Genomic DNA, 26,363 nt, shown 5'->3' with positions numbered 1-26,363 from the left:
GCTCCCACCCATTTCAGCATATAGCTTGGAGCAGTGGGTCAGCCACTTTAAAACGTTGTTGTCTTGGAGTGTGAGTGACAACATGCTTCCTAACCACATGTGCACAGCCTCCTGAAAAGGACTGCACTTTTGGGCCCAGGCTGGTACCCCTCGGCTCCTCGGTCAATGAGGCAGTCCTCATTCTTACATTTTTTACATATGTTTGCCATATGTTTCTGCATATTGCATATAGAAGCAAAATAAATTAATACAAATATTTCATGCTTTCCAAGGCAAGATCTCTTGGCTTTGCAAATGTTTGTTCGCTATTGCAGCACGACTTTTCCTTCTTAGCAAATACCTCATGTCCCTGTCAGGCTTTCTAATGTGGCTATGATTAGAGTGCTCAACACTAGCAATGCACTTATTTGGAAAATGCTGGCAAAACATATATGAAATCGCTACCAGCTTGCTTTCTAGCTTTGAAATTTAGACCCTCATTATGATATGGTTCGTAAGACTGCGGAGAAGAAAACATGCCTAATAAGGGGTACCAGATATTTTGTATCCACACAACTGCTAACTACTCCTGTAATTAACGGGAGTACAACAGTAATAGGAGGTGAGTGCCCTGTCCAATACTTTGACTGTCACAGTATTATCGGACATGTTTCTGCCAGAGGCATGACAGATAAATAGTGAGAGTTTTAATGGCCACCAGAAACAACAGCTATTCCATCCTTTGATCCAAACTTTCCTTTAGGAGAGGAGAGGATAAAATACTAAGTGAACAGGGGTGGGGGACTCTCTCCCGATTCTTTAGAACATCCTAAAATAGAGGAAGCTCTTATCTGTCTAAAAGAATGGGTGCAACTTTTAGTATTTTAGCATCGTACGAATTCCAAAATCTTGTCACCCAAGGTCATTTGAAAGCAAAGAAGCTGTAGGAATTGACCGTGTACACTCCTGGGCCTCCTTTGACTGTCAATCGGCTTTCATTCTTGGATGACATAACTCTCCTAAATCTGCCTCACTTTACCGATATAGATCAGCACTCATTTCTGAGGTTATTACTGGGATCGATTAACACTCATTCCTGAGGTTTCATATGTAAATCAATATTTTTTTATGACTACTACACTTCCTTCTAGAACCCACCGGTACAACCTTACTCACTTGTAAGCATTCTGGAAGAGCACACGTTTTTGTTGCTCTTTTATTGATGACTTTTTCCTCTGTGGTAGCAGGGACTAGATCCTTTGATGATGTTCCTGGAAGACAGATGTTGGAATTGTCCCCCTCTCCAGGGTGAACCTGAAACCTTTTTTGTATGTATGTATGTATGTATGTGTGTTCTTATATAGCGCTCGACTTACCCTAGGGAATCTCAGCGCTTGCATTGGGAACCCGTCCTGGCTTTTCCCTGTGAGATAACCCATACTGGGTATCCCCAAGGTGAAAGCCAGGCATCCCGCCGCAGGGGGGCCATTGTGGAGATTAAGCAAGCGTATTGCCCAGAGCTGCATAGTGTGAACTCATGCTTAGAGTGGGCACCAAAGCGAGAATTATCGAGCCCGTGGACAATTGGGCTCAAGACCCTGCCGCGTCGGGAATCGAACCCTGGTCCCGGGTCTGACCTCTGCTTCAGGGTATGCCTCCTCTAACCAGTGAGCCATACTTCTCTTCTACTGTTTTCTGAACCTGTTTTTGTTAGCTTTCAGGACTCTGTGCAATTTACCACTGCTAACCAGTGCTAAAGAGCTTGTGCTCACTCCTCTAAATACAGTCACATCCGCTTACACACAAGTGGCACATCTAATTTACTTGTTAGTCCCTAGTAAAGAGGTACCACATGTACCCAGGGCCTGTAGAGTAAATGCTACTAGTTGGCCTGTAGCACTTATTGTTGCCCCACTTAAGCAGTCTTTTAATACTTGTCTCAGGCTATCCATTGCAGCCTTTGCGCAGTTTTAACCTGGCATTTCAACCTGGCAAAAAATACCTAATATCTAACACGCTAAGGTGCTCTAGAAACGAAGCGCACACAAACTTGTATTACTAGGATTTAATAATTATACCAGTGAATGCAAGATAGGTCTTCCTCTATTAAAATAAACATATTGCCAGGTCTAAACCTTCCTTTTTTAATACATACAAGTCATCCGTAGGGTAGACACTTTACAACCCACAGGACAAGGTGCATTGTATTTAAAAAGTTGGGCAAGTACTTTCAGGTTTAACATGTTCACAGATGCCTAGTGGGGTGGGGTGGAGTCTAGACATTTCTCCTACTGCCACCAGGAATAAACACTGTGCCCTCATACCAACTCTTCACTACACTTCTGGACCAATGGTTACTACAGAGGAAGGATTGCTCGGCTGCCAGAGTACTGCCCTGCTACCTGATGCCTGTCTCACAGTCTGAGAAGGTGGACTGTGCCTGCTCCCTACATACCAGGCTACCTGAAGTGGCTCCAAGGGTCAGCAGACTGCCCTACAGTTCAGAGCTACAGGAACATAGCAAGCTGCAGAGGCTACCTGCAACTGCCCAGCTGACCTGCTGCAACTGGAGCAGACTGGAACTATAACTGGACCTGCCTGAGCCCTGTGGCCTCTGCAAGAGTGAATCCCTGAACACCAATAGGTGCCTCCTTAGGTCCTGGGGCCTTGGTTGGCATCAGAGTGCACTGCTCTGAATACAAATGAGAAATCCTGAAGTTTTGGGCACTTCGTGAAAATGAACAGACCCATTTGCACAGCAATCTTGTCACCTGCAATAACCACCAACGCAAAGCTCTGGTGAACCTGCCTTTTTGCGCTACAGTGACCGGCAGCGACAACCGGCAATGTGAGATTTGCACTTTGTGCTACAGCATCGGCAGGCTGCAGTGACCATCAACGCAAAACTCCAGCTACGACCGTCAGCAACACCCGACATGATCCTAATGCTACAGTGACCATCCACAGTGCGCAGCCTGTTCTTCATGCTACTGTGACGACCATCTGCGACACTCTTCCTGCTCCTCGCAGCCTCCACCATTGCACTCTGTACCCTTTGCGCTGGACTTTGAGAAGGTAACTTTTTCATCTGGACTACCTTAGTCCCTGTATCCGGTCCACACTCCATCACAGTCAGCTTGAACTTGTGACTTTCACCCTGTCTCGCACAACCAGATAGCCTGGAGTGGCGTTTTTATAGCTTTTAGGCACTATACTTACCTTAAATATTTGAAATGGCATATCTCCGGTTCTACTTTTTCTTGTGTTGTGTTTCCACTTTAAGTGCTGCATAAATACTTTGCACATTGCCTCTAGATTAAGCCTGACGGCTTTTATGTCACTCTACTAGAGGGTTTAGCACAGGATAAATTTGTGACTTTTGTGGTTCCCCTGACAAGGATTATGGTTTTTGCTTAAGAAGGGTTCACAACCCCTTTAACCAACAACCCAATTTCTCACAGTAGACATAAATATTTCTGGTACCTTAAGAATTGTAAAAATGTCCAAATTTACTTTTCTGACCTTTGTTGGGGTTTTAACATTATTTTTCATTGGCGAAGGGCACATTTTGTCTTATTGTTTATCATGATGTTGGGAAGTAGGGGGCACGTCTCTCTCTTTGCCTTCTTCAAAAATTTCCCCGACCTGTCCCTAGTAGGTGGTAAGGTGTGGATGTAGATTACAATGCATACATCTTTCCTTTCCCTTGCTGACTACCCAAACACTGACAGCTCCCTTCCTATTTTTGTTGACATATTGGAAACTGCTTACCCTTAATGTTATGTATGTTGCTATTGGCATGTCTCACTATACTATAAATTCTACATCCTCTATGCCCTATGGTCTGAAAGGATCTTGGCCAAGTTGGTGCTTTAAGTAGTCAGTAATTATGTCTTGGGCCCGGTACCTTTTGATGTAGTATTTACTTTTCTCTCTGCTTTTGCTCTCACGTTGACTGTTGGTATTTAAGAAATAGGCCCTCCCTCCATCCATAAATTAAAACCTAATTGTGTGTTATAGCTGTCTCTTGGACTTCATTCTTGCATAAGGAGAATAACTCCAAAATCACTTACTTTTTTTTAATGCCATTTAGACTTGTTCCATGGTAGTTTAGTATCACAAACATTTATTTTAGTAGTAGTGTAGCCCATCACCACCACCATCATTTGTGTGCGTACTTTTATGTCAAGACCCGGTGGCTAACATTGTGCAATCTCCTTCATTGTCACTACACACAGCAGCACCTCTAAAGAATATAAAACTGAACAACATTCCAGAGATATCACAATCTTTGACCACCCAGCCTCCTCCCTTCTTGTTTGCTGCGGCTCACTGCAGTTACATACGGTTTTCTTGTGTTGCCTTGTGAGTTGAGGCTTTGAATGACTACTAGAAATACCGGTTGGATGTTGTTGTTCAAGTGAGATCGGAATTGCATACATTTAATGGACTATTTTAATCTAGAAAGAAAGAGGGCCTTGTCATATTAGTTCATTTTGAGCGAATGGCCATGATAAGTGCTCCACCGCACAAATGATGTCAAAATGATACTAAAGGTTACTGAGTTTTTACCCAGAACCAATAAATATGCTTGGAAAGATTATCGATCAAAACATGCCAGCTAAAAGCACATTTTGCAATAATGTGCTATTGTTTCCCTGCAATTCCCAGAACAGACTCAGCATGGCAAAAGGCAAGGGGTACTTTCCACGAGGAGCAATAACTTTGCACGAGTTCTCTTTCCATGTTTTGGATTTTTAATTCAACAGATGATAAAATAAAACACTTTGAATCTTCATGCAATATGATAAAACAGCACTGTCGTGACATCAGTAAAATTATTTATATGTCTCTGAATATAGAGACAGGTTGGACAACAAACGACATCTCCAAACTTGTCATATAATTCATTGGCTAATAAAATATGGTCAGTACTGTCATTCCCAATGATGTGTTGCAGGGTTAGTGAAAGCCCATGTGGTCTAAGGGGAAAAATGCCTGTCACCTGGTTCTGGCGAACAACAATTGCTGTGTCATTTCTTTGTTTCTGAATTTTGTAGTCATTGGGCCATTCTGTGTGTTTTTTATCTTTGCATGTAAAGCTTACATCTCTCCCAGGCCTACAATTGGACGTGTTACTATGAGGAGTATCCATTATGTACTTCTCTCATGAGGTGACTTTGTTTAGGGAACAGCTTCTTTGTATGTCTACACAGAGACTTGTTAGCGCATGGGGAACATATGGATGCATCGGGTTATAGATGGAGCGGGAGAAAAATAGAGGAGTAAAGGATGCGTATTTAATTTTTATTTTGCAGTTTTATATAGCATGACTCGGCCCAAGAGCACTGGGGCGCTTTAATGCACCCCAGTTACATTATACAAGGTCTGTTTTTTTTCTTTTTTAGGTAGTAGGGGTAGGGCATAGGATACAGGACGAGTAAATGTACCAAAAGAAGTGAGTATAAGAGAAGAAGAAGGAAGCTATTGTGAGAAAAGAGGGCAGTGCAGCTCCAGTGAGAAAAGGGAGCCACGTGCAATAAACCATAAAGAAGGGGGGTGGGCTGTACTGGAAGAGAAGGCATTGCAGCTATAACTTAGACTATAACAGAGACCTAGGAAGGCAGGTGAAAGAGGATCCAGGTCTTTGAGCAAGAGGCACTTTTGAGCTTAACGGTATAGCGCTGGAGGTCAACAGACAGTGAGTTGCGTCCTGGTAGAGGGATCTTCATGGGTAAGATATGCCAATGCCCAATTTCCATTGCCTTCCAAAAAGTGCATGCACTCCTGCTAAGAACAAATTTAGTGTCGAAATGTACCTGAAAAATTTGGTGAAGAGACCTCGAGCTGGTGAATTTGAAGTTGTTCCCCAACTTTTACTAGTGGACTCAACCACGGATGTTCACAAATTCACCACAAAATTTTGGAGGAGCAGACTGCCTGGGTGGGTTCATGTTCTACCTGATCTAGACCAGTCTGGTGTTCCCGTACCCAGTTTTCCCAGCTGCCGGAATAATGATCAGATGTTACTACTGGTAATTCTGGCCTGTTACAATGCAAATGGGTGCGACTGCAACCCCTGCCAAGCCACTGTTCCTGGCTGTAACAAATAGGTTTTATTTCAGCAAGGGGGTAATGTAATGCTCCCTCGTATTCCTCCTTCCTCTACCCTACCAACCCTTCCCACTGCCCCTACCCAGTAGCTGCGCCTCAGCTCACATTTACCAACTTCTCAGAGCAGGTACTAAATTTGAGCTCCCAGGTAAAACCAGACCCAAACGTGTATTCCCTATTTTTGTGGATCAACTCGTAACGGCAGGGTACTGGTGGGGGTTACTTATCTGTAACATTAATTTCAAGTACAGAGTTTCCACCCCCACCAATCCCATGCAACTGCTAATGAGGGTCTGGGTGCTGATTACGTTTACTTTTATGAATATTCTTTTTGAAAGCACCAAATCTCTTCATTCCTAATTCTATAAAACATATGATTTTTGCTTTCACAAAGGATATGTTTGCACCCATATAGTGAACTTAGCAGTTTGAAATGTCCTACGAATAGGGTGGACATTTTGTTTTTTTATTGTTAATGAATGAATGCAAGAACTGCATATGTAGCATGGTCACGGTCACTGTTCTGCGGTAACTGGATATTTGCAGACCTCGCAGTAGTCAGTGAACCCTACTCACCAGCCACATCTTTATAACAGGCAGGGACACAGCGAAAAGAATTTCTCTGCCGGAAAGCAGCGGCAGTGGTTCAAAGAATGTCCCAGTGCTTATCAGCCATTAGAAATTCAAATGCAAATGTTAACAAGGTCCTGCTGTCTGTTGCGTATGTGATTTTAGCATTATCTTCAAAGTCAAGTGTACCAGAGAAATGAAAACGCAAGAGGCCAGAGTGCCTCGGTGTTAATGTGGAGACATGTTGGAAAGGCGACAAGGGGTCTCTGGGCTGGAGGACACACCTCGCAATCACTAGGAGGTAAGAGGCGGGCCTACCTTCCGTGAAGCATTCCTCGGGCTCCGCAGACTCTATGGCCATCACCGACACCTTGTCCATCAGATCCCCCGACTTCCTCAGGTCCACCGTGCTGCCTTCGGAGCAGCTGGTCTCGTCGAGCTGCTTCTGTGGAAGGACCCAGAAAGCCACATCAATATATGCTTTGTTAGTCTACATCAACCTGCATTCAATGGAGGGGGATTTCAGGTGCTATTGACTTAAATTTTGTCATATCACTTTAATCTTGACAGTTTTATGCTAGGTCAAAATTCATACAATAATTTCAGGTTTTGTGCTGGTTCTGTGCCTCAATTCATTATTGTAGGTAATAATATGCATTGTTTGCAATGTTCTGAAAGAGCACTGCAACAGCCAGTAGAAAACACTATATTTGTCATTTATATATATTTTTTCACCCCCATAATGATCTGAAAAAAAATACTACACATTTCATATCACATATATCTAACAAAGAAAACATTGGTGTGCCCCCTGATTTCGAATATAGAATATCGTGGTATAGAAATATCAATCTCAAATGATCAAAAACAAAGTATTGAAAGGTAAGTATAGATTTTCTTCATCTAACTTCACATATACTGCATATAAATATATAAATATATATATATATATATATATATATATATATATATATATATATATATATATATATATATATATATATATATATATGCTTTTGTACTCCAAACAAACGCCACTTCCAAATCCACCCAGGACCGGCGAAGCAAGGTAGGAGACGGACCACTGAAATTCACAGATCCTTTATTGCACTGTCAGCTGGCAAAACAGGAGGGCCATACGCGTTTCGGGCTCCACGAGCCCTTGTTCACATGCAAAGATCTAGTCAAACTTTTTTGTTTTTGTAATGCTTAGTGACTTGTTTAAGCCCCACCTTCAATGTCGTCACATGACCATAGACATAGAAAACATTATATGTTTTAAGATATTCCTTGTGCAAATACGCAAAATAAGTTAGATACATATATATAACTTATCAAGACAATTTTAAATTCATAAATGAAATTCTTTTTTTAAAAGAAACATGTCTTGTCGCGAAGTTTGTAAACATATGACTGGATAAATCCATAGAATGTTATATCATAGAGTATATAGTGAAGGTCTTCAACATTTACAGAGGCAAAACAAGATATCAAAGTGCAAATAATAGTGCTGCTAGATCAAAGTCTAGTTGTGCAAAAAGCAGTGACACCCGTGCTTCAGAGAGAACAAATATATGTAATGTGCACGAAGCATGATAAAGTGACCTGTGTATAAAAATGCAATGATGCTTATTTCAACAATTAGGATAAAATCACAATTTTGTCATATAAAAAGCAAAATTAAAACATTCCATACAGGTATAAAAATATTATCATGTTAAAAGTGCTAAAAACACCCCTTAAAAAAGTGCTAAAATGTGTAAAATGTGATAAATATGAATATACAAAAGGAAGTGAAGAATTCATTGAGTTGGTTGCCGTGACTAACAAGGAACTTGACTAGTCACGGAAACTGTTATATGTAGAAACAGATATCATAAAGATCAATACAACGGACAATATGTCAATGGGAATGTTGTCTAGGTAACAGGGAGCCTGACTACCTAGACAGATGTTGAAGGCAGCACTGTACAATCCAGCAACAGAGCTATATAGTAGTCAGAGAAAATTGCGTAGATCCTCAGTATTGTTTAGCCCGTTCGGCCATTTACTGTCGTATTCGAGGATCATACTGGACTCTAACTGTCTGAGTTTCAGCTCTCTATTGCCTCCCCGCCTAAGTATAGGGACGGAGGCTACAACATAATAAGTTAAACAATTAACATCTTTATTATGTGTGCTTTGGAAGTGCCGAGCCACCGGGTACGTTTGATCACAGTGCAAAATAGCCCTGATATGCTGCAAGATCCTGACGTGCACCTGTTGTTTAGTGCTGCCAATATAATTCAGGCCACAGGTGCACGTCAGGACATAAACAGCATATTCAGTTTTACAGGTATGGTAGCCCACAATGGGGGTATCAACTAGCTTAAATGGGGTACTGTAATGAGTTTTATTGATGCCAAATTGACATGCTCTACAATTGGAGCATTTGCGGAACCCCGATACCGGTTGTAACCAACTAGCTTTCTGCTTTAGCTCTGGACTGCTTTGGTCCAGAGCAGTTCCCATACTCTGTGCTCTGCGAAAAGTTACCAGTGGTTTTTTTGGTAACATGCATCCCAAAACAGTATCCGTCAGGACAGTAGGCCAGTTACGGTTGATAATTTGTCTGATCTTTTTGTCTTGGCTACTGAATGCTGTAATGGATCTGGGGCACTCATTCGCTACTGCATCTATTGAAATGACTGCTTCCTGATCATTACTGGTCTGTTCTGGGAATAAGCTAGATCTAGATCGTTTATCGGCTTTAGCCAAAGCCCGATCGAACACTGGATCAGAGTACCCTCGAGCTTTCAATCGTGTTCTCAATTCCCTGATACATTTGAGATACTCATCTGGAGAGCTACATATTCTTTTAATTCGTAGGATTTCTCCTAATGGTATGCTTTCAATGGTGTGCATAGGGTGGAGACTAGAAGCATGCAAGGTCGTGTTTCCTGCAGTGGCTTTTCTGTGAAGGGTCGTCTGTAACCTATTATGTTTGTCTATATAAACGCAGACATCTAAAAATTCAATTTGTTTGGCACTGATGTGAGACGTAAATTTAAGATTAAGGGCATTGTTATTAATTTCATCGATGAATTGACATGCTTCCTTTTCATCACCTTGCCATACTATAAAGATGTCATCTATGTAGCGTAAATATTTGACAATTTTTTCTCTGACCCATACCTGGTGTGTGACATTAAGAACCTGCTCCTCCCACCAGCCCACGTGTAAACACGCATAGCTGGGGGAGAAGCAGGCTCCCATTGCCACACCTCTAAGTTGTCTCCATACCTCTTTACCAAAAGAAAAGTAATTGTTTTGTAAGCACCATTCCATTAAGTTAATAACCATTTTATTGTGCTCATGAAAATCCAATGGCCTTCGCCCTAAAAAATGAGCTGCTGCATTTAAACCACAACTGTGGGCTATGCTTGTGTACAATTGCTCAACATCTAAGGTTATGAGGAACATATCATCTTGCCATTCCAGGTTTTCTATTTTTTTCAAGAAATCGCTAGTGTCGCGAACATAGCTAGGCAATTCGCTTACCAAAGTCTGCAAGAAAAACTCAATGAAACGTCCCACATTTTCCCCGCTGCTGTTAATCGCGGAGATGATTGGCCTGCCAGGTGTTGGCAGGATTCCTTTATGGACCTTTGGTATTAAATAAAAAACCGGCAAGACAGGGAATTCGTTGAGCATAAATTTAAGTTCATCAGTAGAAATGAGACCTTCCCTACGCCATTTCTGTAGCAGTTTACTCAAGTTCTCATTGGCTTTCTTATAGTCTTTAATATTGGATTTTGCATAGCACGCAGTATCATGTAGCTGTCTTTGTGCTTCCAGAATATAGTCTGCTTTTAGCCAAATAACAAGATTGCCACCCTTATCGGCGGTTTTCACCACAATATCGGGGTTGTTTTTGAGTTTTTTAATCAGTTCATAATATTTGGCCTGCTTTTGGTTAAAAGATTGTCTCTTCCGATTGTTGATTTTCCTGTATAGATCTTTGATATCAGTGATTATACAGTCTTGAAACACGTCTACCGAATCTTTGGTCATTAGCGGGACAAAGTCAGATTTGCCTTTAAAATGGGTTGATACCAGCTCCTTTCTTGATGACGTTGATTTTTTCTAGTCTTCTTTGCGTATTCAGATCATGGTCAGGACCCATAGGTTGAGAATCGGTTGCCTGGTTCAGATCATGCAAATCCAAAAGCAGTGAAATGTCAGCCGCAGTTAATTGAGGGACATTGGCAGTAGTTTTGGCCTTGGCTGGATTTGCAATATCTGTACTTGATTTGAGGCGCTGTAATGCAAAGAATTTTTTAAGTTTTAATTTGCGAATGTAACAATACACATCCACTCTTGTTGAGGCATACTTGAAGCTTTGTTCAGGGCAAAAATTAAGGCCTAATGTGAGGAGTTGCTGTTCTGCTTTGGATAATGTGACACTGGAGAGGTTTATAACTGATCTCTCATTGGTTACTTCCTCTTCTGCCATTGTTGATTTGTCTTCTTCTTTTGCGCAACGTTGTTTTTGTTTTCTTCTCCTTTCGCGTCTTTTTTTGTTCCTGCGAATGTTGCCCCATTTCTTTGTCGTGGTCTCAATGTTTGGAGCCTTTCCGCCACTAAAAAATCAAGTTCCTCTTCTAGATTGAGGATAGGTGCTGCTTGGGCATTAGATGATAAGTCACTGCTTGACCCACTTGATATACTAGATTACTTATATGTGGAAATAGGTATAGAATATCTATACTTACCGTCCGATATTTTGGTTTTGATCATTTGTTCTCGATATTTCTATACCATGATATTATATATTTTTAAGGTATGTAAATTTACTATTCCTAACTCCACATTTCCAGACCTTGAAGAGATATATATCTATATATATATATATATATATATATATATCTTCAAGGTCTATAAATGTGTAGTTAGGAATAGTAAATCTATTCTTCCTCTAGATGCACTTACCTTTTCATATTTTACTCTTCGATATTTTGTCCCCAATATTCTTGTATCACGATATTCATAGCCTTGATATTTGGTAGTACAGTCGACAAAATGAGTCTGTACTTGGCTACAGTATAGCTCAGAACATTAATCATCAAGAAACAACACACACAATTCCATAGACTACATTAAGTAGAAAGCCTTTCCCACATCCAACAAAGTCTAGGTGTGCCAAAATCCGGCTATGAAAAAACATGTGCGAAATTTCAACAGAACACATAACTCTTTGCATACACTGAGCAAAGAATCCACATCTTTGGCTCTCGCTATGCTCACAACAACCTTCCTCCAATGGAAAGCTCTAAACATGGCGAGCAATGGTCGATAAAGGCAGCTTAGCAGATTCCTCTGTCGACCTGATGGAACAGAGTGCAACTCGCCACGCTCCAAATACGCCCTAAATATTTAACTGATTATTTTTTAATGATTTGGATGTAATCATTGTATACCCTGGGATTGCACATGTCTTGGTCCCATTTAACACCGACCTTGTCCCATTCGAGAGGACTGAACAGACGCATCAACATTTGCAATTACCGATGAACACAAAAACAATGTCTTCACTAAATGGCAACGTCAATTGGTTGATGCAAATGTAGGTGAAATATTACATCAGCATACGTGCAAACCGCTAAAATCCAGAATTACCTGTGCAAAATTGCCCCAACAAAGGTCTAATCCTGTATAGTCCATATCTAGATTTACAGCAACCAGGCGGGCAATTAGAGCCAAATTTGGGGGTGGGGTGGGAGGGGAGGGGGGCTGAAAAAGATTTCTGGGGGGGGGGGGGGGAGGGGGGGGTAATTTTCCAGCCATAGGCAGAGTGGCTCTAAGAAGGGGTGAAAACACAACAAAAGCCTCATTAACAAGTAAATTGTCTTTTAAAGACCTGTTAAGTACTCGTTTGTGGCTGCAATTAGAGGGTCGCCAGCCCGCAAAGCTGTCTCAGCCCGGGCTGACGCACACGACGGGGGGTGCTGATGCCCGGTGAGCCCAATGGGTGATGCGCGCCTGACAGCAACAATGGAACTGGCTCGCCTGCACCGTGAGGTGTGATGCTGTGGCAGTAGTGTGATCTATGCGAGCTGGGTCTGACGGCTCAGTGGAGTCATGCATCCACTGAGTAGATGTATTTGATCTTGTAGGCTCAGGTTCAAACCCTGGCATGCTCATGCACATTTCATCCTTCCTAGGTTCATCAAAATACCAAGTGAAGTAGGTAACAATAAAAATCGGCTATTTAGCAACAAGATACCTTCCAGGGGTGAGCAAACGCTTTACAAATAGACATTACCTTGTATATAACAGTACCCTCAAGCAATACTAGATCTAAACCTGGATGTGGGGTCCATTTTGTCTTTACCAAATGATTGTTTTTAGACACTCGACTGCCAGAGCATAACACCTCTCTTTGCAGGCCCCATTCAGCTCTTAAATAATCTACAGCAGTGCCCTGCCAACAAGTGCTGAAAGGCGGCCTCTTACAAAGCTGTAACTGGACTTGAGCATGACAGCTCCAGCCATCATCACAAGGTGTCAGCTCAACCGGCCAGAGATCTGTGATGTGCTCATAACCGCCTTCACATGACACACTCTCACTTTAAAGTGTTCCATTCCAGAAGAGCCACGTCAGAGAGGGCAGGATGTCTCGGGATTGTCACAGGTCATCTCACAAACTTGTGACTCCTGCAACGTAGTAAGCACTCACTTTATACTTGGCATTGGAAAGGGAATGGCACACCAGGATGCCGGACCATTCTTAGAACCAACCCACTTGTGTAAGAATTCCCCCTTCTCTGAGTTCCTTTCATAGCATCTGCTTGGGTACCTGAGCAGATAGTCCACCTTGCCTGTCTAGGTGTTTATGGTTCCCCTATACATTTAGGAACAGGTGAGCAAGCAAGAAAATTGAAAGGAGAGCCGAGCCAGAACCAGAAACTAAGGGTATTTAAATGTATGCAAGTCTTGAAACTGGGTTATTTTTTGACACATGTTTTCAGTTAAGTATGTTAAATTGCTTTACAGCACTTAGTGATGTTTATGGAAAGGCATGCCTTCTGTAGGAATATATGATGTTGCAACGCAAACAATTACAATGCATGCTTTTACAACGCGTTTTTACATCGCAACTACCTTTACATCGCATGATTTTACAACGCATGCCATTACAACGCATTTTTTAAAACTACCATTACAATGCATTCCATTATAACGCATACCAGTACAATGCATACCATTACAACGCATAATACTTTCAAGGCAACAGTAGGGTAAGTGTTGGATAGTGTAGGGTAAAAATTACTATTCCAACTCCAGTGAGTGCAACAGTAGGGAAAGTGTTGGATAGTGTAGGGATAACAATTACTATTCCCACTCCAGTGAGTGCAACAGTAGGGAAAGTGTTGGATAGCGTAGGGGTAAAAATTACTATTCCCACTCCAGTGAGTGCAACAGTAGGGAAAGCGTTGGATAGCGTAGGGGTAAAAATTACTATTCCCACTCCAGTGAGTGCAACAGTAGGGAAAGTGTTGGATAGCGTAGGGGTAAAAATTGCTTTTCCCATGTACCCCAAAACCCAAACCCACTTAATACTAAAAAAATCTCCATTACTTACCTTACAATGTGTTGTAAAGGCATGCGTTGTGATGGTATGCGTTGTAATTGCATGTGTTGTAATGACATGCTTTGTAATGGAATGCATTGTAATGGCATGCGATGTAAGGGCAGTTGCGTTGTAACAGTTGTGTTGTAAAGGTAGGTCATTGTAATGACTGAGTTGTTATGGATGTTTCCCATGCTGGGACCTCCACCCTGTCAAAATGTGGGAAGATCAGTCACTAAGTGACTGTGTTTGGGATCTTGCTGGGTAAGAAATGTTTTAGAGTTCACTGGCTGCAACCCCATAGCCCCACACCTGCAGCCTGGAATAGGGATATTAAGAAATTCATCAAAAGCCTTATCGGCGTCGAGTAATATCAGTGACATCGGGTCTCCGGCTACTTGGGCAGCATCAAACAGAGTAATAACTCTCCTGACATGTTCACTAGTCCCTTTCTTAGGTATAAAAACCGTGTTGCCATTTTGAGACAAGGGGTTCCACTACTCGGGATATTCTGGAGGCTAATACTTTAGAAAAAATTTGGAGTCGCAATTGATAAGGGTTATTGGTCTATAAGAGCTCGTTTCTAGTGGGGATTTATCTTTTTTTGGGAAGATAGAAATCCTAGCCCTAGACCAAGACGCTGGGGGGGGGGGGGGGGTACCGTTAAAAATGTATGTAATCACCTCTGTAAATATGACTTTGATTTGACTAGCAAAGATTTTAAAAAACTCAACGGGGATGCCATCAGGGCCAGAAGCCTTCCCGTCTGGGAGGTTATTAAGGGCATCCAGGATTTCTTCCCATGTAGGAGTAAGATCTAACAATTCGCTATCTCCTGGACTTAGTTTGCTTAGTTCTATCTCGCTGAGATATTCAAAAATCTCTCTGTCTAGTGTGTTGGTCGAGCAACAAATTTCTTCCTTATACAGCCTAGCATAGAACTTCTGAAACTCATGCCGAATACGGCTAGGATCAGTAACCTCTGTTCCTGAAGCAAGCCTGATTTTATGGATTTCACTTGAGGTAGTTTGTTACCTCGTCCTAACAGCTAAGTGATGCCCAATGCTATCACTACACTCGTACGTCTTCTCCTTTGCTGCTGCCCACTTAGCCGCGATTTTGTCCATAAACACTGCCCCTATTTCTGCCTTAACCAAAATTGCTTCTTGTTGAGTTGACTGACAGTCTAGCCCTGCATGAATTGCTTGGCTTTTGACCGGGTCTCATGGCGATTTCTTTGGAAAGTTATGGACAGTATGGGGTTTGGTGACAGATATATACAGGCGACACAGGCACTTTATCATAATCCGACTGCTAGTGTCACCATAAATGGACAACTGACGGAACCCTTCAAAATATCACGAGGCACCAGGCAGGGATGCCCCTGCTCTCCGTTATTGTTCGCCCTTTACTTAGATCCGCTTATTAAGAAAATAGAGCAAAACCACAACATCTTTCCAATAACATACTTCCAAAGCAGTTGTAAAATCTTGGCCTACGCTGACGACCTTGCTATTTCCACTCCAGACCCTGCCAACTCCATACTGGCACTAGAGGATGAATCCTACAAATTTGGGAGATTATCTGGATACGCCCTAAATAAAAACAAAACGCAGATATTAATAAATAGCAAAATTAGCTGGACTGATACCAGAGTTGTACCAAAGGCTAAATACTTGGGCATCCTAGTTTCACCTAGACTAGAGGAAATAGTTGCAGTAAATGTGGCTCCCCTTGCTATCCAGATGAAGAAGGCATTAAAGCAAATTGATAATCTGCATCTAACATTGGTCGGTAGGTGCAATGTTATTAAAATGACTTATTTTCCCAAACTATTATATTTTTTCGGTGCATTCCCCTTGAGTTTAGTAAGAAAGACTTACTTAAATTTCAACAAATTTTCACCCAATTTATTTGGGCATATGCTCAGCCCAGACGTGCATTAAAATACCTCACATTACCAAAAGACAGAGGGGGGTGGGCTTTTCCTAACATTACCCTATATTACTGGGCGGTAGTCCTGCAGTATAGTTCAGTTTTGCTAAGAGATTCCACTTTTGGAATTGAAACATCTTTACCCTCACCCTTTCGGTCTTTGGTAGGGGAGCAATATTGGGGCCTCCTACTACGAGAAATTGCTTATGGATATTACAATCGCGTTAAATTTAAGACGCTAATGAATTCCTACAAAGTTTTTCGCCATGTCCGGAGAATTTTGGGACTTAGTAGATATAACTTTTACTCCCCTATAACTAATAATAACAATTTACCGGTTATATTTAGTTCATCTTACTTGTCTGAATGGCACAGAGCAGGGGTAACAAAACTTGGAGATATTATAACAACCAGGGGGATCGAATCCTTTCCAGATTTACAGACTAGATTTAAACTAAAAAGTCAAGAACTATTTAAATATATGGCCATTCACGACTACTTATCTAGGAAGGTAGGAGGAACAAACGGATTTGCTGAGGTTGAGCTTATGAACACCCTCCGGAACGTAACCTCTGCTCGCATTGGGACCATTTATCAAATTATAAACAAGGAAACCCCAGATGATTTAGAAACCATTGCCTTTAAATTGCATATTAAACTTGATTCCCCCAAAAGTATATTTTACAACTCCCTGCGATTATCACAACATATTTTAATTTCTGCCAAACTCCAAGCACAACATTTCAAAACTATATTCTTTTTGTACATGACACCTAGCAAAATGATCAAATGGGGATCTGGGAGAGGAACATTATGTCCACGCTGCTCTGAAGTAGGGGCAGACTCTATACATATATTTGCAACATGTCCAACTATCAACTCCACCCTACTCAGAATCCAGAAGCTACTTTGCGAAATAACTAACCAACCAGTACTTCTAAATCCCACAACCATTCTATTGGGAACACAATCTGACTCTGTAAGAGTAAAGGAGGAAGGGCTGATTTTTGTTGCAATGGCAGTATGGAGGATATGTGTCTCCTCCGGCTGGCTAGATTCTGAGTCCCCCTCCTATGCACAATGGTTGGCTAGATTAGTCGCCACATACCATTTAGAAAATCCATATACGCCAAAAAAGGACGAAGGAAAAGGAGGATGGGGATTGAAATCTGGGGAGCATTTTCTGAGTGGATAGGTCAACAAGGGCAAGGGGACCCAGAGACATAATAGGGTTACGAGGTACCTATAATATCTTCTTTGTCATATTCTCTTTGTTAAGACATTTTTTTATTCAGCTTTTGTTCATTATGTATGTTTATTTGTGCTTGTATCATTGGTTTTCAACACTTACGAGAGATGGGAGGAGGGTGGGGGGGGGGTCCTGAATATCTCTTTCTTTTGTAACTCTGTTTGAGATTCTGCTTTATGAAAAATAAAAAATAAATTAAAAAAAAGAAATTTATCATAGTGGAGGAAATCCATACGGCCAAAACAATTGCAGATGACAAACTTGCAGGTGGCATACGTGAATGGTGTTTGCAAGAACTAGAATGTCTCTTCTCAAAAGTAGTGGTGGGCGTAACTCACGTCATTTGCTGTGCTGTATCTATACCAAAATGTATGCTATGAATAGGAGGAATTACTCGAGGAACGGAACCCAGCATTTAGCCGTATTTTCATAATGGTGCATTCTGCGCACATAAAATAGCACTAAAACAACAGAACAAGAACAGCAGCAGCCGCTCACGCTTGCTAAGTTTGTTGTTCCTGCAATCAGGCCTAATCATGTCGTTTACAGTGATTTCACATCAAGAGTGTCGTGAAATGACCAAAATTATTTCAATTACCCTGGTATTCTTAAAATGTCACCCAGGCCTACTCAAAAGGCACTTTTCCACCATGAGCTGTAGTAATGCACTGCAACACTTTATTTGGTATGTATCAATGCGCCAACTCTATACTGATCCGTATAATAGTATTTATCCTGTGAAGCTGATCACATACTATCTACTTGATAATCTATATGCAGTATTTGTACTGGACAAATTGTCATGTCTGTAAACTAGACTCCCATGTTTGAAAACATATTTTTTTTTATTGAAAATTTTCAAAAGTATCAAATCACACCAGCAGAGTTGGAAAGGGATTTAAAGACAGTAGCAAGCTGTCATCCAATAAAAGCATTTAGAAGGTGTTTGATGCTACGAATACGGGCAACTAGAGAGTATGAACAGTGGGCCATTGAGAGCTATGTGTGACACGCGACAAGAATCGCCAAACTCCATACAATAAAGACAGTTAGGGGACACACCGGGGGTCATTAATAGGATGGGAGATGTGTGGTGTATCCACCAAAAAGACGTCGTGTCCCTCCCACCAAACTCATGGTTCCCCCACCTCATTTAAAAGTGTGGGGACCATTCATCTTCCACTGGTAAAGACTCAGAGGTCTCTGCGGGAGGAAACCCCTAAAGGACTGCAAGGTCACTGTGTTGCTTTCTCGTCCCTAGTTATGGCTGGGTGGCCGTCATTGGATTTTCATCCCAGGAAGAGACATGTTGTCCCAGGCAGGGAAAACACACAAAGGTGGGTAGGGAGAAAACTCCCTGCCCATTAAGATAATTGCTGTTTTGTTTTTCTAAAACAAAATTCTGCTTTGGAAGTTTATGAAAATAAAAAAGGTTGTTGAGATGGGCCGGCCAAACAAAGATGGTACCTGCTTGGCATACTGTCATCCTCCATTGCAATCATCACATGCGTGGTTGCACTGAATACGCATTCCTGGCAGGCTGACAGGGATCTCATCATAAGGTGTGCAGTACTCTGCCAGAGAAGTGGAGGCCAGAACCTTGGTTCACCTGGTGGGCAGGCAGCCCACACACGTGTCTAAATCACCCCATACGGGTCTGATTCACAAAACGGTTCCCTCTCATGAGTGTCTTTCATGGGTGGAAAGTGGAATCTGTTCACAGATACTTATTCAAAAATTAGGATCTGAGAGAATATGTAACTATCTCAGTTAAGATAACTGCAGGAATTACTGCAGACCTACTAAAAAAGCAAATACAACACAAGGAGTGGGTGTTCTCAGAGTAATGTCAGGAAGTGGTACATGCAAAGACCTGTAACTGTCCATGCATGGAACATATTTATATTTTATTTTTATTTTGAAACAAAACGATCCAAGTGTATTGTGTGAGGAATAGTGGGAAAGTGGACCGAAATTATCAATTTTCCCACGTGGTATGGAGTAAGAAGAGACTTTTTAATGACAAATCGTGCCGCGAAAAAGAAAGGAGGAACCAAAACGATCTTTTTTTTCTTTAATTGTTTGAATTCTCAATCCCACCAATGCATATGCTATGGGGCATTTTACCTCACAAAAAACACATTGCAATTTATTTTATTGCATAGAGAAAACGTTGTTGTGTTGGAAGAGAACAGATTGTAACTTTGGGGCGATCACAGTGAGTTGAGCATTCACCGCAGAAGCATGCAGGTGATCTGGAGCTCACATGTTTGAATCCCAGCACGGCTGACCTAGCTTTCCAACCTTCAAGGTGGCAAACTGAGTACTACTAAAGTGAGTAATGGCAACGCCTGTTATAAGAGCACTTAAAAATATCGAAAGCACTTATGAAGCGCCGTATAGAAAGCAAGTTACTCATGCTAATAATGCAGAAATCAGCCTTTACCAACCCCAGGCGACGAACAAACTACTCTTAAAAGGAGAAAAAAGCTATTTGAAAAGTTAGACATGGGAAAAGAAGGAAGTACTGAATCGGATCGTGTTTACCAATATTCAACAAACTGGTACTAATACTTCATTAAAATGCAACATCCGAATGAAGACCCACGGGAGTGCCCCGTCACTGGGTGTTCAAATGAGAGAGATTGATGCTTGGAGTAATGTGACTCTATAGGAGCGATTCTAGCTCATCTTCACGCATAATTGCATTCCCTGAGGTACTTAACCTTAACAACGCGCTGCTACCTAGGGCGACAAACAATTATAAATCATGAATATCGAAACCGCGGTAGTACTCAGGGAGCTGGAATATGGCGCCTGTTGCTTTCTCCAAGAAAGTGTCCCAGTCCATAAAAGCAGAAGGGACTACATCAGTTTGGGGAAATAGCCGGGACAGGACTGGCTTTTTATTCCAGCTGGCATTTGGGAGGGAGGGGTGGGTGCTGGGAGGAGCAGACCACAAACCAGAATCTGTGTGTAAAAGGCTGCTTTATTGAAACAGGTGCACATTACAATATAATACCTCGGCTAAAGCCTTACAAAACGAAACCTCATTAATCAAACCATTTACCTTACCCCGAACCCCGCCCCTAAAATTTCCTTGAACCCGCCCCCACCCGTACATTACAACATTACAAACAATACACAGCAATGCATCAACGTATAACCCTATAAATTCAACCCATCCGTTAAACAACCTCCCCTGCCTGCCCCTTTACAACTGTCAATCACCCAACTTGTGTAACCGCACTAACAATTAACCTGCCTACCCTTTCCCTGTCGATAACCCAACTTCCAAAATGATCAACAAACCTCTGCCAACCCTGGCAAACTTCCAATAACCCCTGCACCGCACCGGTTCCAAGCGACAGTACATAACCAGAACCCTGCTCACCTGCTCACCTGTCCCAACAAAGCCCTCCCTAATTAAAAAAATTAGGGAGGGCAAAAACAACACAATGCTAAAGCTCCTAGTCACGAGGTCACCAAATCTAAAATGGTGGCCGGGAGGGAGCAGAAGCCCAAATAATTTATGCTTGGGCTCTATTTGGGTTATAAATAAAAATCACCCAACACAAAATGGCTGGCATGAAGCCTGCCCCTCGCCCCTCCCAAACTGCCCGGGGCGAGACCTCCCTGCGGTCGGCTACCCCCCTCCCCCTCATAGTCCCCATTCCTGGTGACTAGAACAACTGAAAGATGGTTTGAGAGCCCAGGTCTGCTGCTTGGGACGTCCACTTTCCCAGATCCCTGAGATTAATTGCGGGGGGCATGCAGTGGTGGGTGGTTGGGGGGATGAGATAGAGTAAGAGAGGGTTAGAGAATGGCTGAATAAAAAGAGATAGAATGTGGAAGAAAAGAGGTGAGGCTAGTTAGAGCATTTTCGCCGGGGCAGCATTTCGTTCCTAGGCCAGCACTGTAAATAGCTGAGATAAACAACAGCCGATAGTGCAGTGGTTCTTAAACTTTTGAGTGCTGTAGAGCCACACTTAATCATTAGTGGGATCCATGGACCCCCGATGAATCATTATTGGAATACGGAGACCCCCTACTGAGCCATTATTGGAATCCGTGGACGCCAGCTTAAGCAATTTTGGTGATTTGAACAGCAAAAAAATTCACGAAAATACAGAAACTAGCATTCATTAAAGAAATAATGATAATATAATTAATTTAATTCACAAATATTAAAAAAATAAAAATATTAATTTTAGTAGAACGGTTGGAGCTTTTCTAAATTCAACGGAAACCATACAACTTCCATACTATATTCTGTTTGATGCACTTGCACTGCTCCCACGAATCATGGATCAACATGAAAATAACGTAATTTTTAGACTTCAATTTCAAATACGTTCACAGAACGTTTTAACATTTTCAATCTTACATTACTCGTCTTTATTTATGTACACCTTATTAACCTGCCAATATTCTTTAACTTTGTAAGCAGTCATGGACTCCCTGAGTAGGCATTATGGACCCCTTGGGGTCCCCGAACCCCAGGTTAAGAAACACTGCTATATGGCAATATGGCAGCACTCGAGGGGCTGACCTCACATGTCAGTGTATGGGCAGTGGAATTGGAGATTTCTAGGCCTGTTTTATGGTATATTTGGACGTTTTTTACTGTTTATGTCCATGATATTACCACAAACTTTGCCTGTAGCAAGAACAAATGTATCCCATCTCCCTTACTGTGCAAAACACCTATATAACGTCTCTTTACACGTTCAAAACTTCCCTGTTTGAAATTGCAGGCCACTTTTTAGCTATCTAATTTGCTGATGGGGATCACTTTTATTTTGTTTCCCAGGCCTATTTTCTGTGCCAGGACCCTGGGGGAGATTAAGGGGTAAAAGGTTCGAAGGGAGAGGGGTCATAACAGGGGTACTAGCTACACAGGGATGTACTGGGCACCATTTTGAAAAGGGCTTGCTCTCTGAGGTTCATTAAAGAAATGCCTCCTCCTAACTGGATGCACTATGTGAGATTCATGTGTGCTAGGCCCTGATGTTTTCATGTTTGTTTAGGCTGCTATGTAAAGGTTATACACCTTTACTGCTGACTCAGAAACAGAATAAATTCTTTTTAAATAAAGCTGATTGAAATGTGTCCTTCAATTCACGACCATCAAAATGAAGAGATGTAAAAATGCTTCTGAAAGCCTGGCAGATGGAGTGCAAATTAAACCAGAGGGATATCACAATAATGGTTCCCCTTCTGGCAGCCATGGTTTGTTAATTTTGGAGCACATATGCTACTTTGGTCCCGCTTCCGCGACAAAGTGAATCGCTCAGAATAGGCAGTTATATGAAAAGATGCCTTTGTCTTCTGGGGCTATGGCTGCTTCTTATTTTCTTATAAAGAAAGAGGTTTTAGGAGAAGATCTGGTTCCTGTTTTTTTTTATTAGCACTAACATAATTTAACAAAGCAGCAGATGTCATCAATTAAATGAATTCAAAGATTATATATAGGGGTCCCAGTTTTAGGGTATTTATATTTGTAATATTTTCATCTGTGTCATTAATATTTATTTGTTGTTAAATTTCTCTGTATAAAAAATGTGCCCTTTTTGCAGGATCACCCCAGATTTTTTTGCCTTTAGGATCCTATTTTTGCTCAACCCGCTTTTGTTGGCATTAGGACGCTACTCAAGTTAACCAAGGGTAAAGTGCTTGTGCTCTCCCTTCCAAACATGGTAAAACTGGTACACACCTAATTGTCACATTTAATTTACTTATAAGTCACTAGTGCACGATACTGTCTGTACTCAGCTCCTCTAAATAAAATGCTACTAGTGGGCTGCATCACTAATGGTGCCGCCCATTAAAAGGATTCTACGGGGAAGCGCCAGTGGACCCACAACGCGGTTCACTGTTCAACAGACATCGTTCTACTAATCGTGGATCGTAATAACTATCGACCGCCAATCTATCCAAAGGCCAGCATGCGGACCTACATTGATTATGAACCTTGATCCATGAATCGCGGATCATATTTGTAACTTTTGATCGAGCTCTCAACCCTGAGGCCATCAGACCCACGATCCCTCCGTAGCAGTAATACCGTGCCAACCTTGAGAAATCCCTATATGCACGCACCATCGTTAATTCACGCCCAGCGCCGGGGCTTCTAAGCCTCCTCTGCCCGCATTAAGAACTCGGTTACCTCACATTGATGCAGAGGCACACATACTGTTAAACCAGGCAATATATTGTTAAGTCCTGAAGATGATCCCTTTGTAAATTGAGCACGGGATCGAAACGTCGACTTCTTTTAGTAGACATACAGTTAATTATTGTATATTATTGCTTGTATGTTCTACTCTGGGAAATACTGACAACGTTGATTTAAAACAGTGCCCAGATTGCTCATTCTCTTTGCCTGAAGAACCTTTCCTTTTACTACCTTTTTTTCCCCATTTCTTCTTACCTTTTAGTACGGTACAGGACCGTGCCTTACTGCAACAAAAATGTTTGCTGTCAAAATGTACTCAAAGTTCTAAACAATTGATTTGATCTATTATAAATTCCTTGCCCGGCTGGGCAAAGGAAAAATATATAGCAGCCTATTGTGGTCTATATAATATTGTTGGGAAATGTTGCTTAAGCTTAGGACCTTTGTTTTCGTAAATTGCCCATTAAAATAGCACTGTAAAATCTGTCTCAGGCCTGCCATTTCAGTCTGTGTGTGGAGTTTTAAAAGTGCCACTTTGGCCTGGCATAATGAACCTTTTGCCAGGCCTAAACCTTACTTTTTTTTTTTTATTTCTGTAATTTTTTATTGAGTAAAAAAAATATATATATTTACATGGAGCATGGGATGTACATGAGTGGAAAAATTGAGAATGAAGAAGGAAGAAAAGAGGGAAAGAAAGGAGCGCCGGGGGGGGGGGGGGGGGGGGGGTAATAGTTTGATTGTCCATGTTCTGTTGGTCGTTGTTTTATGCCTCCTCCTTTGCGACGCTTCATTGTTTGTTGGTATTTCTTTCCCCAACCCCGGACGATAGTGAGGAGGGGGGGGAATAGAGGTCGAGGATAAACCTTACTTTTTAATACTTATAAGAAACCCATAAGGTAGGCCCTAAAATCTCATAGGACATGGTGCATGGTACTTAAAAAGTAGGACACGTGTACATACATTTTACGTGCCCTGGCAGTGAGAAACCCCCAAAGTTGTCTTCTACTGTGGCAAAGCTAGCCTCCCGTAGACTAATACTGGTTTACCTTTTTACATTTAATAAATGATAAATTCTGCTTGGGAGCAGCTAAAAAAACACTTATCTCACTAATTTGGAATGTAATTTAAAATCATCTCTAATGGTAAAATCAGTTTACTTTTTTGAAAATGCCACTTTCACACAGTAATAATATAATATATATACTAGCGTTTGTAAAGCGTGCAGCTACCTCAGGCAGGGTGTCCCGGCGCTGGGGGCCATCGTGAAGATTAAGCAAACTATTTCCCAGAGTCACATGCTGCTGGGCTATCTTACCGCTGACGCCGGGGATCGAACCGTGAGCCCCTGTGTTCCGGCATCAGCCGCCCTGGCTGCTGCACCACACCTCTTCCTTTTCCATGACTACACCAAATGCACTTTCTGCCAGTGGTCGAGTGAGTGTTAAGGGCTCTCCTGTGATGTGATGTGCAGTCCTATCAGACAGGTGACAAAGGGTTTGTGGAGTTGAGGGTCTGCCTGAAAGGATGCTTAGGGAGGAACCAGGCCCCTGTCCTGACTGCACTTCATAGGGTAGCCTGGGAGCTATACCCAGCCCTTTCAGACTTTAGAAGATGCTTAACCTGTCACTGGCAAAGGCACCACACACCTGGGCCTGCCAATCTTTGTTTCACTAGACAGACCGCAGCCACACCCAAGGGAAAGTGAAGAACTGACAAGAACATGTTAGGGTTAGATGAAAGGTGTCCCCCACCTATAGGCTGGCACGGGGTAAAAACGTAGCACCCTCAGAACTTGAAATCCGACATTCCTGGACATACGAGGTTTCAGAAGATGGAATGTCCTGCTGTCTGAAGAGGGAAGACTAAACCTACTTTCCTTGAACCCAAGACCCCAGAAGTTACTCCAAGGGACAGTTGGCTGAGCTTGTTTGAGCTACAGTGACACAACAGCTTACAGAGGCCTCCTCTACTTTTCAGTTGTCCAGACCCATCTGGACCTCTGGTCCCAGCTGCTTACTTCTATGGGAGTGAGTGCTGACCCTAAGTGATGGTCTCATTGACCTAGGCTCTTAGCTGGAGTCAAAGTGTTCTTCTCTCTGCTCATCTGAAGATTTCACCAAATCTGATGCAACACAGTGCAGAATGAAGAGGGGCCTTGCATCACAACACCATGCAGCTCCTAATCAACACTTTCACTGGTTCTAAAGCAAAGCGGTGCAGAATGGTGCAAAGCCATGCATTGCAGCACCTAGCACCTATCAGGCGTGGCTTCAACAGATCAGTCACAGAATGTTGGAAGGTGACACAGGGCCTTTCATCGCAACACCGAGCAGCTCCTGATTGTTGACTCACTGAATCTTATGTAAGTCAACACAGAGCCTCACATGGCTGCACCTCGCAGGGCATGGTTGGCGAATCAACGGACTCAAAGTAGCACAATTCAGAACATCACATTGAGTCACCGTGCAGCCCTCGTACCAAGGCCAAAAGGTTAAACTCCCAGCTGACAGGACTGGTCACAAATGTAACTTGCACTCCATCATGGTTGGACCAAACTTTAGCCTTTGACTCGATCTGGCACGACCAGATACTTGCAGTTGGTGCATCACTCCATTTGGTGTTATTTCCACAATAAACATTAAAAACTCATAACTCCAGTTCTACTGATGTAATTGTTGTCATTGTTGTGCCATTTTATTGATTACAACATTCTCTATTTTTGT

The 26,363-nt window shown here is 42.1% G+C and overlaps 1 protein-coding gene across 2 annotated transcripts in view; it reads right to left on the bottom strand.

The window, feature by feature from the left end:
- The window catches only part of LOC147688594 (sodium channel protein type 5 subunit alpha-like), a 1,046,042-nt gene that overhangs the window by 242,017 nt on the left and 777,662 nt on the right, over window positions 1–26,363 (bottom strand). For both annotated transcript variants that reach the window (XM_086941454.1, XM_086941453.1), the window contains exon 18: window positions 6,982–7,108. In XM_086941454.1, coding sequence (XP_086797580.1) covers window positions 6,982–7,108 — 127 coding nt within the window. The remainder of the gene's footprint in view (window positions 1–6,981; window positions 7,109–26,363) is intronic.

Source organism: Lissotriton vulgaris, chromosome 10, assembly GCF_964263255.1.
Source record: "Lissotriton vulgaris chromosome 10, aLisVul1.2, whole genome shotgun sequence".
NCBI lineage: Eukaryota > Metazoa > Chordata > Amphibia > Caudata > Salamandridae > Lissotriton > Lissotriton vulgaris.
Note: the sequence above shows the minus strand (reverse complement) of the source record. Positions and strands in the feature narration are given on the sequence as shown.